The sequence below is a fragment of the Gouania willdenowi genome, chromosome 6 (assembly GCF_900634775.1).
Source record: "Gouania willdenowi chromosome 6, fGouWil2.1, whole genome shotgun sequence".
Classification (NCBI taxonomy): domain Eukaryota; kingdom Metazoa; phylum Chordata; class Actinopteri; order Blenniiformes; family Gobiesocidae; genus Gouania; species Gouania willdenowi.
The window spans coordinates 9,366,530-9,389,191 of NC_041049.1; the positions used below are offsets into that span (position 1 = coordinate 9,366,530).

Here is a 22,662-nt window from a genome sequence, read left to right on the forward strand (position 1 = left end):
ATTGAACAAAACAAACACTGACCGATTGTGCACAATAATGTCTCTGTTGTCTGCAAGTTATGTCCCCGAAAACAGTAACAGAAGCGCTGGTTTGGAAAGGAAAGCCAAAATAAAAGAAAAAATGTAACATTTCTTTCCTAAATTGAGTGTAAAAAAAACCCAACAAAAACAAAAAACACCCCATAAAAATCCTTTAGTATTCCATAAAATAGCTAGCTTATTAAAACATTGACTGACAACAACATGCACGATGCTTAGCCGGCCACGTTGGAGCAGGCCAAGCACAGTTTGTACAATTTGTAAGTAATATTCTTTTTTTTTTGTGAATGAATGTTTCAATTTGATCCTAAACAACACGTATTTACTCCATTACGAGTGCCATTAGCTGTCATTCATCCGGTTCTCACTTTCCAGGCTTGTTTTCCACAGAAAGCTCCAAGTTCGTCTGCTTTGAAAGTCTTTTTCCAAACACTCGGCCAGAGTTCAAATGCTCGGAGGAAAGAGGGCAGCAGCTTCCTGACAAAGTCCCCACACCTGGACTCTCCACATATTAATACGTTCATTTCCTTTCAAACAGACGCCTCCACATTGTTTCTCCAAGTCTATTTTTTTGTAGCTTATGTACAGGGGGCTGCAGCGTCTGCCAGGCGGTATCCCAGGCAACCGGACATGTCCTCACACTTGAACGGGACGTGTTCCAGTTTTTCCAGTCCTCTCATCTTTTCTCACAGGGTATGTGCATTTCTGGATCTGTCTTTAGAAAGAAAAACATTTTACTGTTGTTGTTGTTGTTGGGATGAGAGACCCTATAGTTCAGGCGGCTGTTATGAGGATGTCGTCGGACTTTTGGGAACACAATGAATAGACGGTGTTGTGCATGGGTTTGTGCTTGTCTATCTCCTACTTTTTTGTGCTTCCCCCTCTCAAACACTTCGCGGAGGTCTTTGGAGCTCATGGGTCCTCCTGTTGCGTCCCTTCTTGTTTTCCTGCATCCGTCTCCATTTTGTCGCATGCTGGCTGTTCGCTCGAGGTCCCCCCACCACCGGAGAACCCCCTATCGGCCCCTTCTGGCTGTTTTGTGATTTCTGGTTACTCCTAGCTGCTGGGTTGCTCAGCATACCCAGGTTTGGTTGAGCTTTCTGAGGCCCCTGGCCCCGCGTGGGTCCCTCTACTGTTGGAGAACCAGACTGAAGCCATGGTTTGCTTTGGGGGGGACTTGCTTGCTGCTTTTGAGCATTCGGTGCCAAAGCTTTGGGTCGCAATGCAGCGATGGACCCACTGGTGCTGTCGGTTTTGTCCTGGTTCTTCCCACTGGGGGTCTTCACCCTCTTCTGTTTACGCTCTTTCTTCCAAACTCGATCACAGAACTCTTCCACGCTATTGAGCTCAGGGTGATCCAAGAGAGACAGAAAATCCCGGTACCACACCCTGTGCTTGGCTGAGTGACCCGTGCCGCCGCCCACACCAGGAATTCCAGGAAGGATGTCGCCAAGTCTCTGGGTGGGAATGACTTGGATGTTGAGGCGCAGCAGAGGCTGGATGAAGCCGTGTTCCACAGCCTGGCAGTGGTAGATACCAGTGTCCGATTGGGACAGGCTGCGAATCAGCAAACCCTGATCTGTATGAACCACTCTGTCGTCTAGTTTGATCTAAAAAACACAAAGAGATGAGGGAAATGTCATTAAAGGGGCAGTATTATGAAAAACTCACTTTATAATGGTTTTGCTACAGTAATGTACATCCCTTTAGCCTCATTCAGAGGGCCACAGTTGAAAAAGTTTTGTTTCCTCCCTCCGTTGGTTTTCCACATTTTGTAAAAAATCAACTCCAAATGGGCGAGTTGGATTTTTCTCAAGTTGTGACATCACATCGTGGAAACTCCTCCTCCTGACTAATCTGGCTCTTCCTACCCTATATAAGAATGTGAGCTCCTCTCTCTCTAACTGCCCCACAGGTAAAACAAACACTGCGGTTAAATATAGAATATACATTATCTTTATTGTCACATATGTAAAGCTACATACACAAAATGTGTTCTCTGCATCTAACCCCTCCCTGAACAGCAGTGGACAGCCACGGAGTAGTACCCAGAGCAGTTCCACTTTTAGTAGCCGTTATGCCGCCTCGTATAGCCTTTGACATGATCTGACAGGTTTGTGACACAATACGATGCAGCGGTTGGACAAAAAAAAAAGATTATCACCTTAAATGGACAAGTTCTGCGGTTAGGAGAAAGTATCTTAGCAGCTTAACACTCCACTGAATGTTTGAAGCAGATGACTCAGCGAACAGTTTACTCTGCTGCCGTCGCTGCTGCTGTGATTAACACAAACCCTGAAGCGCTGAGACTCACAATCACAATAGCCGCTTAAATAGCCATGTGTTTACTCTAATGTGCAGTTTTTTTTGCCTGAAAACAAGTGTGTGGATAGCAAAAGAAAATGGCTTTGGTGATAGCTGACCCTCGCAAGTGCAAGGAATGAAGTGTGCGTCTATAGGCACGCCCACTCGTGCATATGCATGAAGGCCCCAAAATAGCCTGTTTTTAGAAGTGCCATGAAATTGACTTTTCAGAGGGCTAAAACTCCAGAAAACAGCCAAGTTTGTGAAAATAAACATGATGGAAATGGGTGAAAAACAGAATAATACTGGACCTTTAAAACTGATGACAGTGAAGACTTATAGAAAGTAATGATGAACCAATCTGCTTTTCTCACCTCCAATACCGATTTCTGGTGTTTCTTACTGGCCGATACCAATCTGATCCCAATACATAGAGAAAACGCTTAATTACCCAACAAATGGTATGTCTCATTGTGGAAAATACTGAGATCAGTCTTTCATGCAAAAATGTTTTTTTAAATTAAGTCAACTATTATTTTTCGAATGATAAACATTGAATGGGGTCAAATTGACCCCAAGGATAATAGGAGGGTTAAAAGATTGACCAATAGCTTCAAAATAATGCAACTGTCAAACCCAATGTAGAGGTGACTCCACCCAACTGAAGCTGGAAACTATTGTTTTACCAGGAGATCTTCCCAAAAAAAAAAAAAACAACAACTATGAAACCCTTTTTTCTCCATTTGATAAACTCTCGGAGTCTTCAATCTCTAACTTCAATCAGATTCTTTCCTTGGCTCATATTTCTCTTTCTTGCTGATCTAGAAACGATATTCCCTGAGCGCCTTGCTACAAAAATACAGGCAGGATGAAAACTTGCAAAGTCATCGGTTACTTCCAAAGGTCACAAGTTAATCCAAACATCCACACCCTGGGCTTTTGACGGGTTTCGATGAGGGGTAAAAGATTATAAGTCAGAGGTCACTAATGGATAGAAATGCGTTATGTCTGAAGGAACCTCTATTCTAGACATGGGTAACTGGTGGCCAGGGGGCCACAAAATAAAAGCAAATATACACATACGGACTCTAAAAATGAATAAAAGCAAAAACAGAAATAAACAAAAATGACTCCAAAAGCACAAAATGACACGAAAAATACATAAAACTAAAAATTACTCTAAAAACACAAAATTGCAAAAAAAATAAACAAAAGAACAACAAAAATACTCAAAAGGATAAGAACCCCCCCACCCCCGAAAATTACTCCAATAACACACAAAACCACTACAAAAATAAACAAATACACAAAAATGATTCCAAGGGCCTATGCTATGAATCTAGATAATTATATCCTGGATTAATCTCCATTAGTGGGCTTCAACTAACCAAACATTCTCCGTCAGAGAGGAGCTGTCTTACAACGGTCGATAACAACACGATAAAACACATAAAAGGGGTGGAGATTGCAGAGTCTGACCAATCAATGCAGAACCTGGCAGAGCGACCGTATTTACAATGGAGGGACAGCTTATCATTGTAAACAAATGAATTTAAATCCATGATGACAGCAAAGAGCAACAGTGCAGCGGACCAGGAGGCGGAGCTTTAATACTTGCTCAGATCTGATCCACTTCATAATCTGGTCACGACCAGGTTAGGTGTTCAGCTTAAGTTTAAAATTAGAGTGTTCACACATCACCTTTTATTGGACAGCTCGCTTTCCAAGAGAACTGATTGGTCAGGAGGCGGGACTTTAGCACTCGCTCAGAACCTAGCCAGAGCAAAAACTTCTCCTGACCAGGCTAGTCGTTCAGCCTAAGTTACCATGGTGATTTAGCTCCGTAAAACATTAGTGAGCTTCATATTCTAGCACACACTGATTAAATCCTGGAAGTTAGCACGATAAGAGGTAATCTCGCTTCGTAACATAGGCCCCAAAAGCACAAACTACTAAATAAATAAACAAAATGATGACAAATAATAATATACAAAACAACAACAAACATATACAGAATGACAGAAAAACGCAAAATCAATCTAAGAACTCACAGAAACTCATTGTTGTTCCCTGTATTAATGCTAAGGTTGGTTATTATTCTAATTGTCATCATGAATGTTGACAATGTGGCCCTTAGATCAGACAAACACGTTTGTGGCCCCTGATGTGATAAAAGCTACAAATCTCTGCTCTCCATAGATGTCGTGAGTGTCTTTGAGGACGACAGTATTTAAAGGTATAGTGTGTGTGTTTGTGTGTGTGTGTGTGTGTGTGTGTGTGAGTGTGAAGCACACACCTCAATCTTGCGATCGTCGTTGGGTTTCTGCAGCTGCCAGTAGATCAGAGCTCTCTGGGACTTGGGGCTACACTCCAGGAACATGCTGCTGTTCTCCACACCAAACACACTCCTGTCCTCCACACTGGCTCCTCCCTCTCCATCCACATCATCTGATCACACCCAGGGATACACAGGCAGTGGGGTCAGGTGTGTGTGTGTGTGTGTGTGTAGGCCTGTGTGATGTAGTACGGTACCATGATGCTGGAGGTCAGAGCACTGTGAGAGAGGATCTCCATTTCTGATGTCTTGACGTCTGGTTCGTCTGTGAATAAATTAAACTCAAAGTCACGTGTGTGAAACTCAAGGTCTGGGGGCCAAATCTGACCCGTCAAGCAAATGACAGAAAAAAACATGATTCATTGTGTAAATCACAAGCTGATTAAGTTGTAGATATCTCAGCCCATCCAAATACCAAAAATTCACTAAAATATTTGATTTGATTTACATTTTATTTTTAACATGAACACAAACAGCAGTAAATTTACCACAATGAGAAAATAATAATAATAATAATAATAATAATACCCTGAGTACTGTACTTTATTTCTATACATTAATCTTCTTATAATGTACACCTATTTACACTATAAAAGGATACATCATTATAATTATACAATTCACGTAATCCACTATACATTCACCTGTCCAAACGTACACATACATAAATATATACACATCTATTTAAAATTCAACATATAATAACACTTATGCTTCAAGAAGATACATTTTATGTATTTATGTTTAAATTGCTTTAAATACAGACATTTTTATTTATTTTTTTCCACACACAAACTGTTCCACAACCTGGTTCGCTTTTCTTTTTTTTTTTTTTCATGGACCACAGTTTTCTTATGCTTATATCACATGATGGAAGTCAATTTCAATCCTAAATTGTTACAAGAACTCTTGATTTCTTTTAAAATCCTGCAATTGTCCTTAAATTACCCCAGAAAATGTCCCTGAAGTGAATAAAAATTGGTCACAAAATAAAGGAAATTACAGTGAACATCCTGGAGATATCAGTCGCTTATTACCTGAATATTGTTGGTGTCTTACATACTTTACATTTCATTTTTACATGGATAAGTGCAAACTAGGGCACATTAAATAATAAAATTGCTGGTTTTTCAGTCTAAAATCTGTGGCCCTTTAGACCTCATGCTTGGCCCCTGAACACCTGCTTTAAGTGAATGAATGCATCACATGAGCTGGTACTATGTGATTTGTGGCTTCAACCACCAGGGGGCAGTGTTACCCAGTGAATTAGATTAGCTTGCAGATTTAAAAAGTAAAACATTTATTCCCTGGTTAAAGTGTGTTTCTGTGTTTTTAAAGAGAATGGCAGAGGTATGAGACACAGCCTGCTACACTTGTTGTGATGTGTGCTCATAATGGAACGCAAACAGGATTGTTTTGCCCTTGAAACAGCTCGTAAAAAGCAGCCCTGCATTTTGTCATCTAGATATTTACAAGGATTTGTAAGGATCTTTGAGATACTTGCTTTTCTGACTAAATGTTTTTTTTTGTTTTGCTTTGTTTGTTTTTTTGTTCAGCATTTTAAAAAAGTTGGAGTGCACAGTAAAAATTCAGATAGCATGAGTCAAGTGCAAGGCCAGGATGGAAGGAAATGTTCAGATAAAACACAGGAATATGTAGTTAAAAAAATAATACAATCCAGTTGTGTGTGTGTGTGTGTGTGTGTGTGTGTGTGTGTGTGTGTGTGTACATGAGCTATTTCAGCATGTGCATTTTTTTTTTTCTAACGTCTGTATGTCCCAAACATTTAGGCAGAGGTGTAAATAAAACTGATATATCCTACTCAAGTAAAAGTACTGTAACTGAAAATGTACTTAAGTACATGTAAGTCATTAATAAAATACTGAAATATAAGTAAAAAGTATCTCAATGAAATAGTATTCAAAGTAAATATTACTATTACTTTTTGGTCATAAATCTTGCCACAGTTCCCTTTGCATACAGTAAACATATCATGTATAAACTTAAAAAGGAAGAATATAGGAAAAAATAGAAAAGGAAAAAACAAAGAAAAAAGGAAAAAATGGGGGAAAAGGAAGAGAAATTCTTGCACAATTGGAAGTTAAATTATTTTTTTCAAAGGCATCTGTATAAAATTAAAAGTTTGTCAAAATGTACAATTCTTTGAAAAATAAAATAATAATGGCTTAGATTTATAGAGTGCTTTTTTCGAGGAGACTCAAAGCGAGTTACAGGAATCATTATTCATTCACACCAGTCACTCATATCAGTCATACCGGTGGTGGTAAGCTACACTGTAGCCACAGCTGCCCTGAGGCATACTGATAGAAGCGTGGCTGCCATTTCGCGCCTACGGCCCCTCTGACCTCAATTCATATCCATTCAGGGTAAAGTGCCTTGCCCAAGGACAACAATGACTCGGATAAAGTGGGGATTTGAACCCCCAACCCTTCAGTTATTTATCCACTCTACGAATGAGCCACGGTCGTCCCTAAATAACACCAATAACAGATGCTTTGTCACCATGGGTTACATAGTGCTTGTTGATTGTCGTAATAACAATAATAATAATAATTATAATAATAATAGATTTAATTTATAATGCACTTTTCGTTCAAAGGAATCTCAAAGTGCTACATTTAAAAACACAATAAAACTACACAAGATTAAACACTTAAAAGCTTTCCTAAACAAATATGTCCGTTGATCATTTTGAAACAGAAAATAATCATTTAGTCTGTAATGTTTGTAGAAATGTAAATAATTACTTTACTTCTTTTGAAACATACTTAAGTACAAGTAAAATTACTGATATGTATAAATATCAATTCATCACTGTAACCTGACAGCTTTGATTGTTGTGTATATCTGTATCATATTTGTACATTTGTATTATTATTATTTATCTTATTTTATTATTTTCTACTGTAATGTGTGCACTTGTATTTATTCCTTATTCTTTTACTTAATTATGTACGTTTTTCTCTCTTTCTTTGTTTAGTGTTTTTTTTATCAATCTTATTTGTTTCTTTCTTGAGTCTCTGTAATGCAAGTCATTTCCCCCTGGGATACATAAAGTATTTCTGATATACTCAGTACCTCTGCATTTAGGTCCTATAGTTTTCTCCCTCTTTCTTTCTCACACACATCCTTCAGTACATTTCCTGAGCTAACATTCCTGTCTTTCTTTCTGGCCGTCTGAGCACGTGCACGGACGGGCGTCTGCTTTTCATTCTGGAAGAGGAAAATATTTGCAGTCAGTCCTGGCCTTAAAACATGGACTGTGCCACCTCGTACGCAACGCTGCCAAACTGGAGGATACCCACTAGCCTACTTCTGCCAGTGTGAGAAGTTTGGGATGAATGAGAGTCAGAACTGTCCTGTGTGTGTGTATGAGTGTGTGTGTATGCGCAGTGGTCAGCCTAAGCCTTCTGGATACAGCAGAGGGTAATTTGAGGGTGTGTATGTTCATACCACTTGGCTTTAGGGTGAAGCGGTCAGACAGCTCCTGTTGGCTATAATTTAGCGTGCGTGCTTGCCGTATGTGTGTGTGTGTGTGTTGGGGTGTGTGCTTTTACGTATATAGTCACTAGTGTTTTTTGGTTTTTTTTGTCTGTGTGTGTAAGAATCTGGGCTGCAGGGTGATGGAACCACAGCCCAGAACAACTGTCGCTGGCTCAGGACTCAACCAGTGGTGGTGAATCACACTCTTCGGAATGCAAACTTTGAAAGTTTTCTAAATCTAATGACTGTTTTGGACGTGTGTCACATTTAAATTGCTTCCTTGTTTAGAAGTTTTGGAGCAAGTTCTGCTTCTGTGTTAAATTTTGCACTCTAGTGGAGTTCTCAGTTAAAATAAACAAGGCTGTGTATCATAATACCTTGAAGCATATGCTTTTTAAACTGCAACGGTATGTAGCAGGTGCTCTACCAAATACTGAGGTGTATTTATAGCTGCTGCGCAGCAAGGGTCGGGGCCAGGCAATTGTAGGCAAAACAAGACAGCAGCTGTTAACGTGTACATGCAAATTTTAAACGGCTGTCAAAAATGTACTTTAATTTAGTAAAAACAAAAACAATACATATAACTTAAAAGGAATGTCACAAAACCAGTTAGTTTCCAAAACAAGTCAAAAGTAATGAGATTTAATAAAACATTTACACATTCAAAAAAGGAATAGGAAGAAGTCTGACTCATCATGAATAAAATCAGAAACTATACATATTGCATCTAGGCAGCATGGATGTGTTGGTATGACATAAAATGTGGAAGTTTTCCAAATCCTCTACAACATATGTGCCAAACTCAAGGACTGGGGGCCAAATCCGGCCCTTTAGAGCATCCGTTTTGGATCATGCATTTTTTTCTCAAATGATTCTACAAAATCTCCCCAAAAAATGTGGCACTTATTGCTAAGATATTGTTGATGCCTTCCATGCTTCAGGTCTAATCTATAACTGGAAGTGCAAACTTGGGCGCATTAATGTTGACAATGTTTGTTTTCCTTTTTTGATCAAACTGATCTGTATTGAACTAAAATGAGTTTGACACCCAGTGACTCTAAAATTTTGTACTTTTTTCAAATGAACATTGAAAATATATTTAGCAAGAGTTTGCAAGTATATGTTTACAATACTGTTTACAGTCAGAAATTGTATTCACTGTAGGCTCAATTTTTGATAAATTCAAAAAATCTGTGTAGATGGTTTGTGTAGGACAGTCTGAAGATTTGCTGTAGCAACTTTGGTGTCAACTCAGCAAAAATTGTAAAATAAGATGATAAAACATTTTTGAAAGTTGCACTTTTGTGGCACATATTGTTGCTTTTTTGTGAATATTCAAAATTCTAAACCTTAGAGGCTTACTGTGGCACCATCTTTAACACTTTTGGCTTGTTTTTGCAGGCATGGGACTGAACCTTTGTGCAGAATATGCAGGATAACAATCAGTTCCGTAGCGTAGACTGCCTGGCTTCATGACATGAAATAACTTTAATACAATGCTGCTAAAAAGTATCGCGAATGCTGAGGAAATCTAAAGGTTAAAGAGAAGACTATCATGCTCCTACCTCTTGGCTGTAGGAAAGTATCTGGAGCACTCTGCGCCGTCCCAGGCACAGTACGGGTCTCGGGCCAGGCAACACTCTGCGCACGCTTTCCCGTACACCTCGCAACGGTGCAAAGACATCTGTGATACACCCAGGGCTGAGCCAAGGTACAGCTGTTGCTGTAGGAACCAAAACAACAAGAACGTTAAATAAAATAGGTTAAATGTTTCTGTGTGGATGACATGGGTGGCTGTGGGTTTTTCTCTCAGCAGGAACATTAAAAACATTCATTCATCGTTCAATCTGGGCTTGATTAAAACCCCTGATTGTCCTGCTGCAATGTTATTTATACTGGACTCAAAGCTGCGTCTATAACTTGAGGATTAATCATGAGGTGTGAGAACAGGATTTTACCTGTTTGGTGGACAGCTCCATGGCAGTAATGGTCGTAGGCTCCTGTAAAAAACAACAAATAAAACCGATCGTCACCACATCTGCAGACGACTTGTTTAGTTTTCAAGAGGTGGGTTTCACAGATTGGATTTTAACACTCAATTTTCAACATCGTACCCTAAAGACAGTCATCTCCTCAAGCACCACCTCCTCCAGGTCGTGCCAGCTTTCTCTGGGGATTGTCACTACCTTCAGCACGGTTCCCATATCTAGAAAAAAAACATTAAAGTTTATCCAACCAGAGAAGATAAACACAGTTTCCCTCCACATTTTATCGCTGGATCTTTTCACGGTTTACACAAATTCAAGGCTGTAAAATATTTTGTGAAACTCTGAAAGCAGCTTCCAGGAATTCTTTTTTTTTTTTTTTTTAACTTGCCAAGCACCGTGTTCTTACGTCAGAGCTATTTCTTCACAAAATACCAAAAAGCTTTTAGTGGAAAAGACAAACATGAAAAAACAATTAACAGCAAAAGCAAACCGATGACAACATCTAACATCTGCATGGAGTCGCTTACCTGTGCCAATGAACATAACATCGTACTGGCCGTCCTCCGCCTCCACTCTGTCCACCACTAGCTGAGAGAACTGGTAGTCTACATCGGTTCGCACCATAATGGGACGGCCTCCTATCGGTAACACTGGGTTGTACATGGCAGGGTGGCCCCTGGCAAAGGTGATCACATCGTCTGGAAGGTCCTTGGTAGAGTCAAAGCCTCCAAATGTTTTACTGGGACACTAAGATTGAGAAACAGCACAAGCTCAGTTGTTAAAGTACAACATATGTAATTTCAGTCAGTTGTTGCGGAACTCCAATATTAGCACTTACGGTGCCGGGACGAGGGTAAGGAACTCTCCCTTGGAAGGGCACCCACTGGTAGGTGGGCCCATCTCTGTGGGCGTATGGGCCAAGAAAAACTCTTCGAATGTCTGCCATGTTATACATGCACACTGCTGATCCTTTGAATATGTTACTGTGGAGAAAACAAGAGAACAAGAGCATGAATGCACAAACCTTAGCCAAGCGCAAAACATCCTTATTTCCAGATATTGGCAGTTATCAGTGATCCTGATCTGCTTGGAATACATTTCTATCCCCATTAATAACGATACACTAAGTCCAAATCTATGGGCACCCCCAGTTCTTCAAAAATTTGTGATTAAATGGGCAACCCAAGTCCAATCCAGATAAAACCCACTGGGGTATTTAAGGAACCAACCTGACGTAACTAAGTCAAACCTCCGCCAAGCACCAAAATGTAATCTCTGCCCGATATCGATAGTTATCTGGATCAGTGATCCTGATCATGGATCCATGATCATTCACACTTGAGAGGCTTGGAAGAAGTTACTACCTCAATATTAACGATGCAGTAAGTTAAAATGTATGGACACCGCCATTTCTTCAAAAAATTGTGATAAAATGCGCATCCTGCATCGGATCTGGATGAAACCCGCTGGGGTATTTAAGGAGCCAACCTGACATAACTGAGTCACTCAGAGAGCGCAAACATTTAGAGGTACTGTATCTACACTACCTTCCGGATCATCTCCAAAATCAAAGTAGTTTTTCCTTTTGAAGTTGTCTATCAGCTTACCAAATTTGTTTTAAATCCGTTCAGAACTTTTTGAAATATCCTGCTAGCAAACATCCACATTAAACAGACGGATGGACAAACGCCCGTGAAAACATTACCTCCTCCACCAAGATAGGAATTTTGGAAATTTCTGCATATGAGAAATAGTAATTTTTCCATTTTTGAAACTGGTTCCGATTCTGATTATTAATCCAGATACCCTCCAAAATGTAATGGAATCTTCCATGGCATAAGGTCTATCTTTGGTTAAAATTTTGTCAAAATCTATTAAGCACTTTTGACGTTATACTAGCAAAAAACAAACAAACAAAAAAACACGTGTTGATGAAAATATTACCTCCTTGATGGAGAAAATGAGTCAAAGGATAAAAAAATAAGGGTGTAGTGGTGAAACGAACATGGATGTCAGAAGATAAACAGGATTGATGAATGAACAGTCACTGGACAGGATTAGGAGTTTGTATGATACTGAAGACAGACAACTAAATGACCGTTCATCCTGCAAAAACCAAGGAGGGCAAGGCTGTCATTAGCTAAGCATAGGAATGACAGATTGAAACTTCTCTTTGATTGCTTCCAGCCTCTTGAGAACAGACAGGAATTTGGGCTCATCACCAACAAATGGAAAACAACACACACCCTGCTTTTGAGCACCTTTATACTTGAATCACAATGGGTGGATTTGGCTTTGGGAAGGTCCCATGGAAGGTCGAGCAATGTGGTTTATAAAGCACATTGATGGGGCTTTAGTGACAACTGATACTCAATCGGGGGGTCATCCAGAATATTCCACCGTGACTCATTTCAATCAAGGAGTTCCATATAAATATCCTAAGACATACAATCCCGTTAGAGACTGTGAGTAAGCACACTGGCTACTTGCTGTACATAAACACCTCAAAACCATTAACCACACACTTTGTAAAGATCTGCTTACAAATTGGCTTTGCTAAGTGGAGTAGTTCAAAATAAGCCCAAAAGTTTATCCACTGACATTCCTAATTCTATTTTTTTAGCAATGATTATTTTCCTTTTGACCAAAAATCTCCCGCTACCACAGGAACTAAATGCCTCAAAAGATTCAAGGCGTCCTTTGTTTGGCTGACTGCAAAGGGGAAGCTGTATCGGGCTAATTAGCGACGTGGCTGGAACGCACACAGTCAACAGTACTCACTAAAGCGTGGAAGATGAATGGATTAGCATTTGAAAATGTTAATAGCAGGGAAATTTAATTAACTCTGGGGAGTCCAAAAAAGACACTCAGATATTTGTTGTTAAAGAAAAGAACACGCAAACATGGAGGGGAAAAGTCAGCATCTGAAAAATGCGCAAACGCAGTGGAAGCGTCGTCGTGCTTCATTAAGCATTGGTATTAAAAGCATGTCCCTCAGAACATTTGCTCTATTTATCTCGGAGAACCGGCCACTTAGAAAACCAATTAAAGCACTCTAATTCCTCAATGCTCCTTAATTGAATTTTAAAGAGTACAAGTGTGTATGTGTGAGTGTGCAGAAAAGGAAAAAATGCCAACCGGTGAAGCAAAGCGGCTGTCAGCATGCGATAGCTTGTACTGCTGTTCTATTCAGCTTGTCTTATCATTAGCTGTGATTGATGGTGAAGTGTTTGTCCTCCTTTGAAAACGCTTCGGAGACGTCACTGGACACAAAATAACTCCTTCTTTATAAATGCAAATGAATCGCCATCATCATGATAAGTGCCACCATCTGTGCCATTTCCGCTCACTAATACGCTTTGCCCCCATGCCTTTACCTCTTCACATGCTTCAATAGAGCCACACCCGGCTTCTGAAAACCCCATTCATGACTGGGGCGCTGGCCAGAGGAGAAGCCTATGTTCCTAGTAAGCGACTATCATGTTTCTCTTGCTCCCCCATGCTCCATAATCTCATTTAACTACAAGCCTGCCAGAGTTTCAATGAAAAGGGGGGCAGGTATTGAAGAATGAAGGGTTCAGATAAAAGCAATTTCCAATGTGAAACGTGTGGAAGGTTGGCATTGCAAGGGAAAGCAACCGTAAGACACTCGTAAGTGGATTATGGGAGCTCCGTCTGGGAATTTGATGGCTGCACAATCTGCCGCCTGTATAATGGCACGTCATTGTAAATGGATGAGGGCTTAAGGTAGGGCAGGGATATAAAAGATATTGGGGAAAAGTAATTTAGCCACATAAAATATAACAGTAAACTTAAAGGTAAAGGTACTTTTAATCAACAAAGATCGGAAAACACATATCGGTCAAGGTTAGCCATATAGTTAAACTCGACCCTAGCCAGACAAGGTCAAAGCACTCAATTTCATTACTTGAGTGAAAGTACAAATACTTCTTGTCTAAAACTACTCAAATAAAAGTCAAAGAAGTCTAATCAAATATTACTTAAGTGAAAGTGCTGAAGTAATTGAAAAAAAACCCTAATGTATTCAAAGTAATTAAAAATCTTGAACATACTGTTCATCATCATAATTAATAAAAAAGAAACAAGTTTATTGGATAGAAATATAGAAATATGTTTACATAGAATATATATATATATATATATATATATATATATATATATATATATATATATATTTATTTATTCAACAATGCAACGATTACCCAATAGTAGCACAACTGAATAACACTATGTGACCTTCCATTAACAACCATAGCATTTAGTGTTTATGTTACAAAACCGTTATAAACCACCGAATGCACAAAGTAAGATGAGTAAATATACTCTGTTATTGTCCACCACTGTACCTAGCATGCATCTTTTAAAGGTGGAAGACACCAAAGTACCCAGAAGACACGCATGGCATATTTTCGAGGTCATCAGTAAGAAACGTACCTGGATGTGGTGAATACCCCGTATATCACTGGATTCTTTGGATCCTTTGAGCTCATGAGAAAAACATCCTCTGAAAATCAAGCACAAGAGGAGCTCAAGGTTAGAGTCTGAAGCTGGAACTTAAAGAGAAACGGGGGCGTTATCTGCAAAAAACGAGCAAAAAAACCAAAGAGTAGAAACGTACGTAATTCGTCAAAGTGTGTGTCAATGCCGTTGAGCCCTGGGACTGAACACATGAGCCGAGCCTTGAGGAAAGTGGTCCACTTGTTTACAAGGCTCCGGTGCCCTCCCATGTCATTCTGAAACAAGACGACACATCACTGTGGGCTCAACAAAACAAAATCTAAACACTGAATACTTTTAATTTGACTTTGACTTCACATTGTGTGTTTTTTGGGCGTGTTGTTACCTTACACAGTTGTCCTATTCTGGCAATGGTTGCCTTTCCAGTGTGCTCTCCATCCATTGCGTTCTCCTTAAAAAACAGGAAGATCTTGTCGTCTTCTGGGTTATCACTTTCAGGGATTAAGTTGACACCGATGAACCTGGGATCTACAAGAAACAAAGAGAATTTTTTTTTTTAACACCACTCATATCATGACTATCCTCTAACTTATATCTCGCACCACTGGAACCAATCCCCCTGTACGATTCTCCAGTCACAGCTTTGTAATAGAAGTCATTCACTATGATATTACAGTATCTGACTTTACCTCGAGTGAGTGCCATAAATCCAAATCCAACATAACCCCTTTTCCCCAACCACATCCTTACAAACACACATGGCTCTGATTGTACTGGGTAACACTTGAATAAATTCATCACAGCCTAAACCATTGGGTAAAATCAAAGGCAGGCAGACAGGCTTGGTCAGAGGGCCGAGATATTTCTTGATGTGTTGGAGGCATAAAGGCTGAGGAAATGTGGCCACAGTTGTTGAGGCGTCGTCACGCGTAAAACGAGCCTGGGGTCTGAAAGCTTCAGAATTAAATGGAAAGAAACAAGCAGTGCCATGTTACACCTTCATGGCTGTTTAGGATATAGAGTGGCTGTGAAAAAAGAGAGTGCGGCCAAAGTGGGAAGCAGATTTATATGAGCTGTGTGTGTGTGTGGGGCAAGGCCTTTGCTACGGATCACATATACCCCACACAGGCTTCATGATCTTGTTGTGATAAAAATGCAATTAAATCTACACCTTTGTAAAATGTATCCATGCGTGATCACATGCCAAAACAAGCTGCTGTCGAACACTGGGGTAATAAAATGGATCTAAGTCTAAATATTCCCAACAAAAGGAAGCTTTATTATAAAATGGCCTTTACAGGTAACGGAGGTGATGATTCAGGTCCTTGAAAACCAAAAGCCTTTAACAATCCCCCTCTATTAAAGATACATTTCCCAGGTTTCCCTCTTGACACATCCGAGTACCATGTTGCATTGTTGATAAAGGCTCAATAGAATATCCCCATTGCAGTAATCCATGCAATTACAATCCCCTCTTTGTGGAAAAGCAAATGGATTTCACCAAGCCGAAGGGAAACGATCCTCAGCGTGTTTGTTTGAACAAGGTGAAAGATCGATGGGGATTAACGCCACAATGACTTCTCCTTCTTACATCGTTCTTTATTAATACGTCATGGTAATCAGCGCTATAGAAAACCGTGTTTTGTAATCCCGAACTGGGTGGAGGAGGTTTGTGGTTTAGGGGGGGACTGGTAGGAATTTGACTCCACCACAGGAAAACAGCTGAGAGTGGATTAGTTCTGAGAGAAAAAGGGAGACAGAAGAGGGATGGCTCAGCTTGAGGGAAAGGTCTGATACGACCTTTCGTGCCTTTTTAGTCCACAGTGGTGGTGAAAGATAGCTGGACGGACGAAAGAGAATGTAACCCTCGCAGCAGTGCTAATCTTTCCAGTTAAAAGAAGATTCTGTGAGTTTGTAAATGAGCTCTGATATCTGATGTCTCTATGTCAATGGATGTCTTTGGAGAATTCAAATCTGCTGAAAAGCTCAGAGGTCATTTTGTCTTTAAAAGGTAGGCTTTACAGTTTTTGAAGTTGAACTAATAAATACTAGAACACAATAAATCAATTTAAAATTATCCAATTGAACAATTCAGACATAGCAATTTATAAAAAAACAAAAAAAAAACCCAGAGTTTGTTGGATTGACAACAAAGTTCTACGATGCTCAAACTCATTGATTATGATTATCCAGACGAAGACCATGCGTGGTCGAAACATGTTGGATTTTTAATGATCTGGCCATTGTAATAAAGGCTTTTTAGTGTCTCTTTCTTCATTCTGATTTTTTCAATTTTGGAGTGCCTGGTTTCCCCATTTTTTGACACATTCCTTCCCCGTTTTACCAAGAGCACCCAAAACTGCTAAACTTTAAACACTTTAAGCACTCAGTGCCATTGATTATGAGTTTAAATTAAACTACCTTTGAATTATTATTTACCATTTAGCCATCTTGAATCATGCTGCTCTGTTCTTATTGGATGTTGATCCCCGAGAGTACGAAAGATAGCAAAGTCTCTTCCCATGAAGTCAGCAGATGTACCAGAGTACAGCTCTCCATCTGCCAGCGAGAAACTACAGTTAGAAGCAAAAAAAGAAAGCAAACACTGTATATTTTCCACACAAGCATATAAATAAAGGGATTACACTCACCAAGCAGAAGCGAGGCAGAGAGCATTTTGGGGTCATAGGGACTTTTCCCGCGGCCGTTCTCAAAATGCAGAGCCAGTCGAAAGATGTTGTCCTGCGGGGAGAAGGTCAAAGTTCAGGCCGAGGCCAATGATATAGAGACATTTATAGCCTGTGTTTCAGATTACAAAGGATTCTTCACTTCTTTTAAAGCTCAAATCTATCCAGGGGTGGACTGGCCATCTGGCAAACCATGGATCGTCCCGGTGGGCCGTCGACCCGAAGTGGGCCGGTCTGGTCCCTTTTTTGACGAGGTGGACGAAGTGGTGGCAGATATGGTAACAGGTGGCAAAAATTGTCCAAATGTGGCAAGAAAGAGTTAAAAGTGACCAAAATGGACAAATAAAGAAGAAACAGGTGGTATGTAATGGCAAAGTGTAGCTTAAATGGAGAAAATAGTAAAAAAAGGGCAAAAATGTGGAACAAAAAGAGGCAAATTGTAGAAGAAAAGAGAAACAAGTGGTATTTATTGGGCAAAAGGTAGCTTATTTGGATGAAAAGTGGAAACTTTTTTGTTAAGAATTGGAGAAAAGTGTCAAAAAGAACTAAAAAATAGGAAAAAAAAGGAATACTTATTAGCAAAAGGGGTTTAAAAGTTTTCCCCTTTTAAGGTTTTCTGAGGGAATAATAATTAAAATGAAGACATAAAGAGCCACATGTTGAGCATCACTGACTTAATAACGGCTTCTACATGGTGTCCGCTAATAATGTAGTGGGCTGGTCTGGACAGGGCTGAATTTTTGTCCTAGTCCACCCCTGAATCTATCTAAGGAGGATATTTTACCATTTGTTACCAAGTGTTGCTAATCAAATTCAACAAAGACTTGCTTTAAAATACTTTGTACATTACCTCTGCCCTCTTGCCCATTTCCAGATAGGCGCAGATTGGGTGAAACGCTCCTGTGCCACAGATGTACAGATGTGTCTGGTTGTATGGTTGGAGGACTCGGATGAAGTTCGAACATTCTTTCTAAAAAAAAAAAAAAAACAAAAAACCAAAAGAAGCATCATCAATCACTGAACGATCGATAAAGACTTGAGCATGTTTTATTTTATTTTTTGATGTTTTTTTAAGCATGAGAAAGTTATGAGGATTTAAATGAAAGAGCTGGCAAGAGCAGAATTCTCATGAAGCCAATTGCCGCCGACACTTCATAAATTAAGTCGTACCCTTTGGAGCAGAGGTGACATTTTAAAATAATGATACAAGTTTTGAGAAAATAGTGACTTGGAGAAGGCAGGGGCCGAAGAAACATTTTAAAAGTAGGGACTTTCCATTTGGTAATGATACAGCACCTTAAAAGCTGGTCTGCTTCTTCTAAATCCCACCTATAAGCAAAATCTACCATGGATCCTTCATGACACATATGTTAGAGTTTAGCAAAGGTATTTGGTTTGCCTTCAGAGTAAATCCCAACAGTGAGAAACTGTTAATTAGAAATGCTAATCAGCAGGATCACTTCATATAAGAGCGTACCAGCCGTTAGAACTTGATTTGGGTACATGTGCTAAAGAAATTAGCCAGGGAGTTGCCTGATTATAAATGGTGTGCATGTTGTATTTGCACCTAACAAATAAAAGAACATTTGCTCGGGGATTTGGAGCCACAGAACACTAAAATGCAGGAATTAGCAGCCCTCTTTTTTAACACATGTATCTGTTTACAGACATCTTGGTTTGATATTGGCCCTCCTGCAAGAAATAAATAGATTTGGGGGCAGTGACATTTTCCAGGGCAACATTGAAATAAATTTACAAGCAGAAAACAGCCTTTTGTCATTACACTATCAACTTTTTACAACTTTTCATAAATCCCTGATGCACTGAAAGTAGCCTTTTTAAATTTCTCGGTAGAGATTTGGGTATTAAACTCAATATCTATTACTGTTTATTGGCAATGGTAACAGCTGGTTGTACTGGAACAGAATGATTCTAATCTGGTGAGCCATGACACACTTTATGTGCTGGGACAAAGAAAAGTTGCACAGAAAACAAATCTCAAGATACTCAAGTGTAACATTCTTAAGTTAACCAATACCACACACTTGAAGTTAGTGTTATTCACAATAGTGAATGCTCAAAGCACTGATGCACATCTTTTAGGATTTTTATGTTTTGTTCAAACCACAGTTGTCTCTTAAGATGGAGCCAACCAAGCTAGAATCTAGACAAGCTAAGATTCTAGTTTGGCTAGCTAAAATCTGAGCTAATTACACTAAACTCACCCAGTTAATTAAGCTACCAGTTTAGCTAAGCTAACAGAATATCAGCTAACAGAACCAAGCTAACAGCTTAACTAGGGCGTCTAATTGTGTCAAAATTACCTAAATTCCATTTCAGGGTTGACCCAATGCTGTGACACGCCAATGTCACGTTACACTTTTCTGTTTTGTTTCTGTTTCATCATCTTTCTATGTTTAAATTACTTTACTGACTATTAAACTTCCCCAAATCGTACCAAACGCATTTTATATGCTTCATATGATCTACAAAATTGGTACGGTTAGGCTGAAATCACGTGGGATTACGTTAGCCACAATGCTAAACCCTCAGACACCTGTTTAACAAGAATAATATTAGGAAAATGTGTGATATGGTTCCAAAACATTGTTTTTTAAAGCTTTAAGTACCGCCAACTGGCAAATCACCCTCACGTTTTGCACAAAACCCCACGCAGCCATGTAATTGTAGATGCTTCTGCCGTGAATTGTCACCATGTAAAATGATCACCAGTTTAGTCATTACACCATCAACTAAACCAGTCTTAATACCAGAGCTTTTTCAGATTTCAGTGCGGTCATATTAATCTGGTCTACTTGTTCATCACACCCATTAAAAAAACATTTCAGATGAAGCTCTGCATGTGTTTTCAATCACAGGTTTAACACAAAGGGAATGAGACAGACGGAATTATGGGTGGAATTGGACATACTGGTCCATTTATGTCAAACTTTCTAAACATGAAGTCATCAATTTTCCAGTCAAAATTAGCATGTAAATGCGTGATGTATCGGAAAATCAGAGGTCCAACTACTTAACTACAAGAATCAAATGACTATATACTTGATCTTGTCGTACACCCAGAACAAAACAACTTTATTGAAGATCTAATCTGAAGAGCTCATACCTAGGGAGTATTTAATTAGTAGATGCACAAATACAGACAATAGCACTGCTTTATTTGGTTTATAAAAAAAGAACATTGGAATGTTCATGTTCCCAGATCCTTCAATGGAAAAACTTGATCTTGCTATACTGCAGTGGTACTGAGTTCCAGTCCATCGAACGTCAGACAAGTCTATTTTTTCCAATTTATGCTATATTAACTTTTTCAAAGCACCATTGAAACCCTGAGAGAATTGAGGGGCGGATTCATTAAAGGTTTAGGGGTGTTAAAAGGTGTGCAAACGTCATTCCATGCGCTAATAAGCTGTACAAACCCCAGGTAATCAGGAGTGTGCGGCTGCTGCCTGTCGCCCGTTGCAATCGTTTCCCTCTAATGAATATGTATAGGAGGCGGAGCTCACAAGGGGAGCAAAAATATGGGAGGAGGAAATGCAAATAAATTAATGCAGGGGAAGCAATGCAATTCATCAAAGCTGGACTTTATTGCTGCCTCTGTTTTTCCGTGTAACCTTAACCGTAACCCTTCCGCACAGCCCACAACCAGGTGGTAACTGTCAAAGCTTTTTACGCAGTGATGGCAGCAGTGATATTTGTGAGGAGACAAGGCAGGGGAGAGGAAAGACAACTGACGGATGGCATTTTCAGACCTTGAGTTAATATATTAGGGATGAATGAATTCACAGTTTTAAGAACTTGTTAAAACCTTTCCCGTTTCGTCTCCCCACCGTGGCTGGGGGGACACAGCGGAGATCCGGAGGCTGCTTCTCCTCTAGGGATCACTCCCGTACACCTCACGCTTGTTAAAGATGGTACCGCGTAGGAAGAACAGGCCATTTTGTTGTTATAGAGCTGCACTTTATTATCTGGCTGCACTATAGACATAAGCTTTTTACCGATATGGCAATCTGTACATATACTGTATTTACTGTTTGTTTCTGTAAATACAGTATTGTTTGTGCAATGTTGAGCAATTTGAATGCACTACCCTTTTATTTGGATTAATATAAACTATTTGTAATTAAAATAACTACTTTAAAGAACTCTAAATAAATACTCAATGATTTTGACATATATGTAGTTAGTTTCCCCCGCAAATGACCTACTATATTGTGCTGAACTCCAAGGTCCTGTGATGATAATAATCCAAAGCAAATAGGCATCTCTGTGATTTAGACAGAAATGGGCGGGATCTGATACGTGACTACGCGTTGTTTTGTTTCCGGTGTCACAGTCTGAGTTTACCTCGTACGGAGATCAATTATGAGCATATTGTATATGTGCGAATGCAACCCTAACCTTAACCCTAATCTAATCCAGTAAACTAATAAAAAATATGTCCGTTTACTTTGACAACAAAAATAAACATGCGCCACATAAAAAGCAGACTTTGGGGGTCATTTATTTATTACATGTGGTCCCTCGGTAAAACTAATCCTGTGCGAATAGAGATTAGAAACTAAACCTTACCCTAAACCCAACTCTAACCCTAACCCTAAAAATTGTTACGATATTGGGTTAGAACCTAAACCTAATCCTAACCTTAAACCTAAGACGCTACGTACTTGTACTTCGGTAACCGTACCAATAGCACCGGGGGTTGTCCGTACGGCAACCGTACAAATAATCTAAAAATGAATTAAATTGTAAAACGATTGAGTGGGTGGATTCGAGGTTTTAAAGTGTGTTCATGAGCCACTTTACCAATAACAGTGTTAGTTACCTGATGATGCTAGCGAGTACATTTTCCATGGTGACAGTAAACTTTACCTTCCAATGCGGTTGGTTCACTGCCTGAATTCACCATAGAGGCATAAAAACACTTCTAACAGGTTTGGGTGTTTTTTAAATTTCCACCATTAACTGATTAGTGCGTGAGCTCCTGTTGAGCCGACACAGAACAACCAGCGTGAGTGATGTCTCACAGCTGACCTCAGCCCGTGCTTGTATGTGACTGTGTAACTTAATGACTTTACCCTCTGTGTTTCCTTCTGTCCAACAGCGGGAGCGCATGTCCCCACACACATCATTCCCTTAGCCTTATTATAAGCATTTCATCAAGCCCTATTACGGCCCCTCCAGGGTCGGCTCCGTTTAGGGCTTATACACGGCTGTCTTTGTTAGACTCATTAGCCCGTGCGGTAGGTAGAGTAAAGTAATCACACACACAGGCGTTAGTTATGGTCATTCTAATTTGCCGCTC

General features: G+C 39.6%; 1 protein-coding gene across 1 annotated transcript in view; it reads right to left on the bottom strand.

Annotated features, from left to right (window-relative positions):
• Positions 1-612: 612 nt before the first annotated feature.
• LOC114464701 (semaphorin-3ab-like) overlaps positions 613-22,662 on the bottom strand; it is a 59,488-nt gene continuing 37,438 nt past the window's right edge. The window contains exons 4-17 of the mRNA XM_028449171.1: positions 18,187-18,306; positions 17,301-17,391; positions 17,089-17,208; positions 15,035-15,177; positions 14,810-14,924; positions 14,626-14,695; positions 11,009-11,153; positions 10,698-10,917; positions 10,297-10,388; positions 10,141-10,182; positions 9,748-9,905; positions 4,876-4,943; positions 4,640-4,791; positions 613-1,649 (exon numbers count right to left, since the gene is read on the bottom strand). Of these exons, the coding sequence (XP_028304972.1) occupies positions 924-1,649; positions 4,640-4,791; positions 4,876-4,943; positions 9,748-9,905; positions 10,141-10,182; positions 10,297-10,388; positions 10,698-10,917; positions 11,009-11,153; positions 14,626-14,695; positions 14,810-14,924; positions 15,035-15,177; positions 17,089-17,208; positions 17,301-17,391; positions 18,187-18,306 (2,262 nt within the window). The 3' untranslated portion in view covers positions 613-923. The remainder of the gene's footprint in view (positions 1,650-4,639; positions 4,792-4,875; positions 4,944-9,747; positions 9,906-10,140; positions 10,183-10,296; positions 10,389-10,697; positions 10,918-11,008; positions 11,154-14,625; positions 14,696-14,809; positions 14,925-15,034; positions 15,178-17,088; positions 17,209-17,300; positions 17,392-18,186; positions 18,307-22,662) is intronic.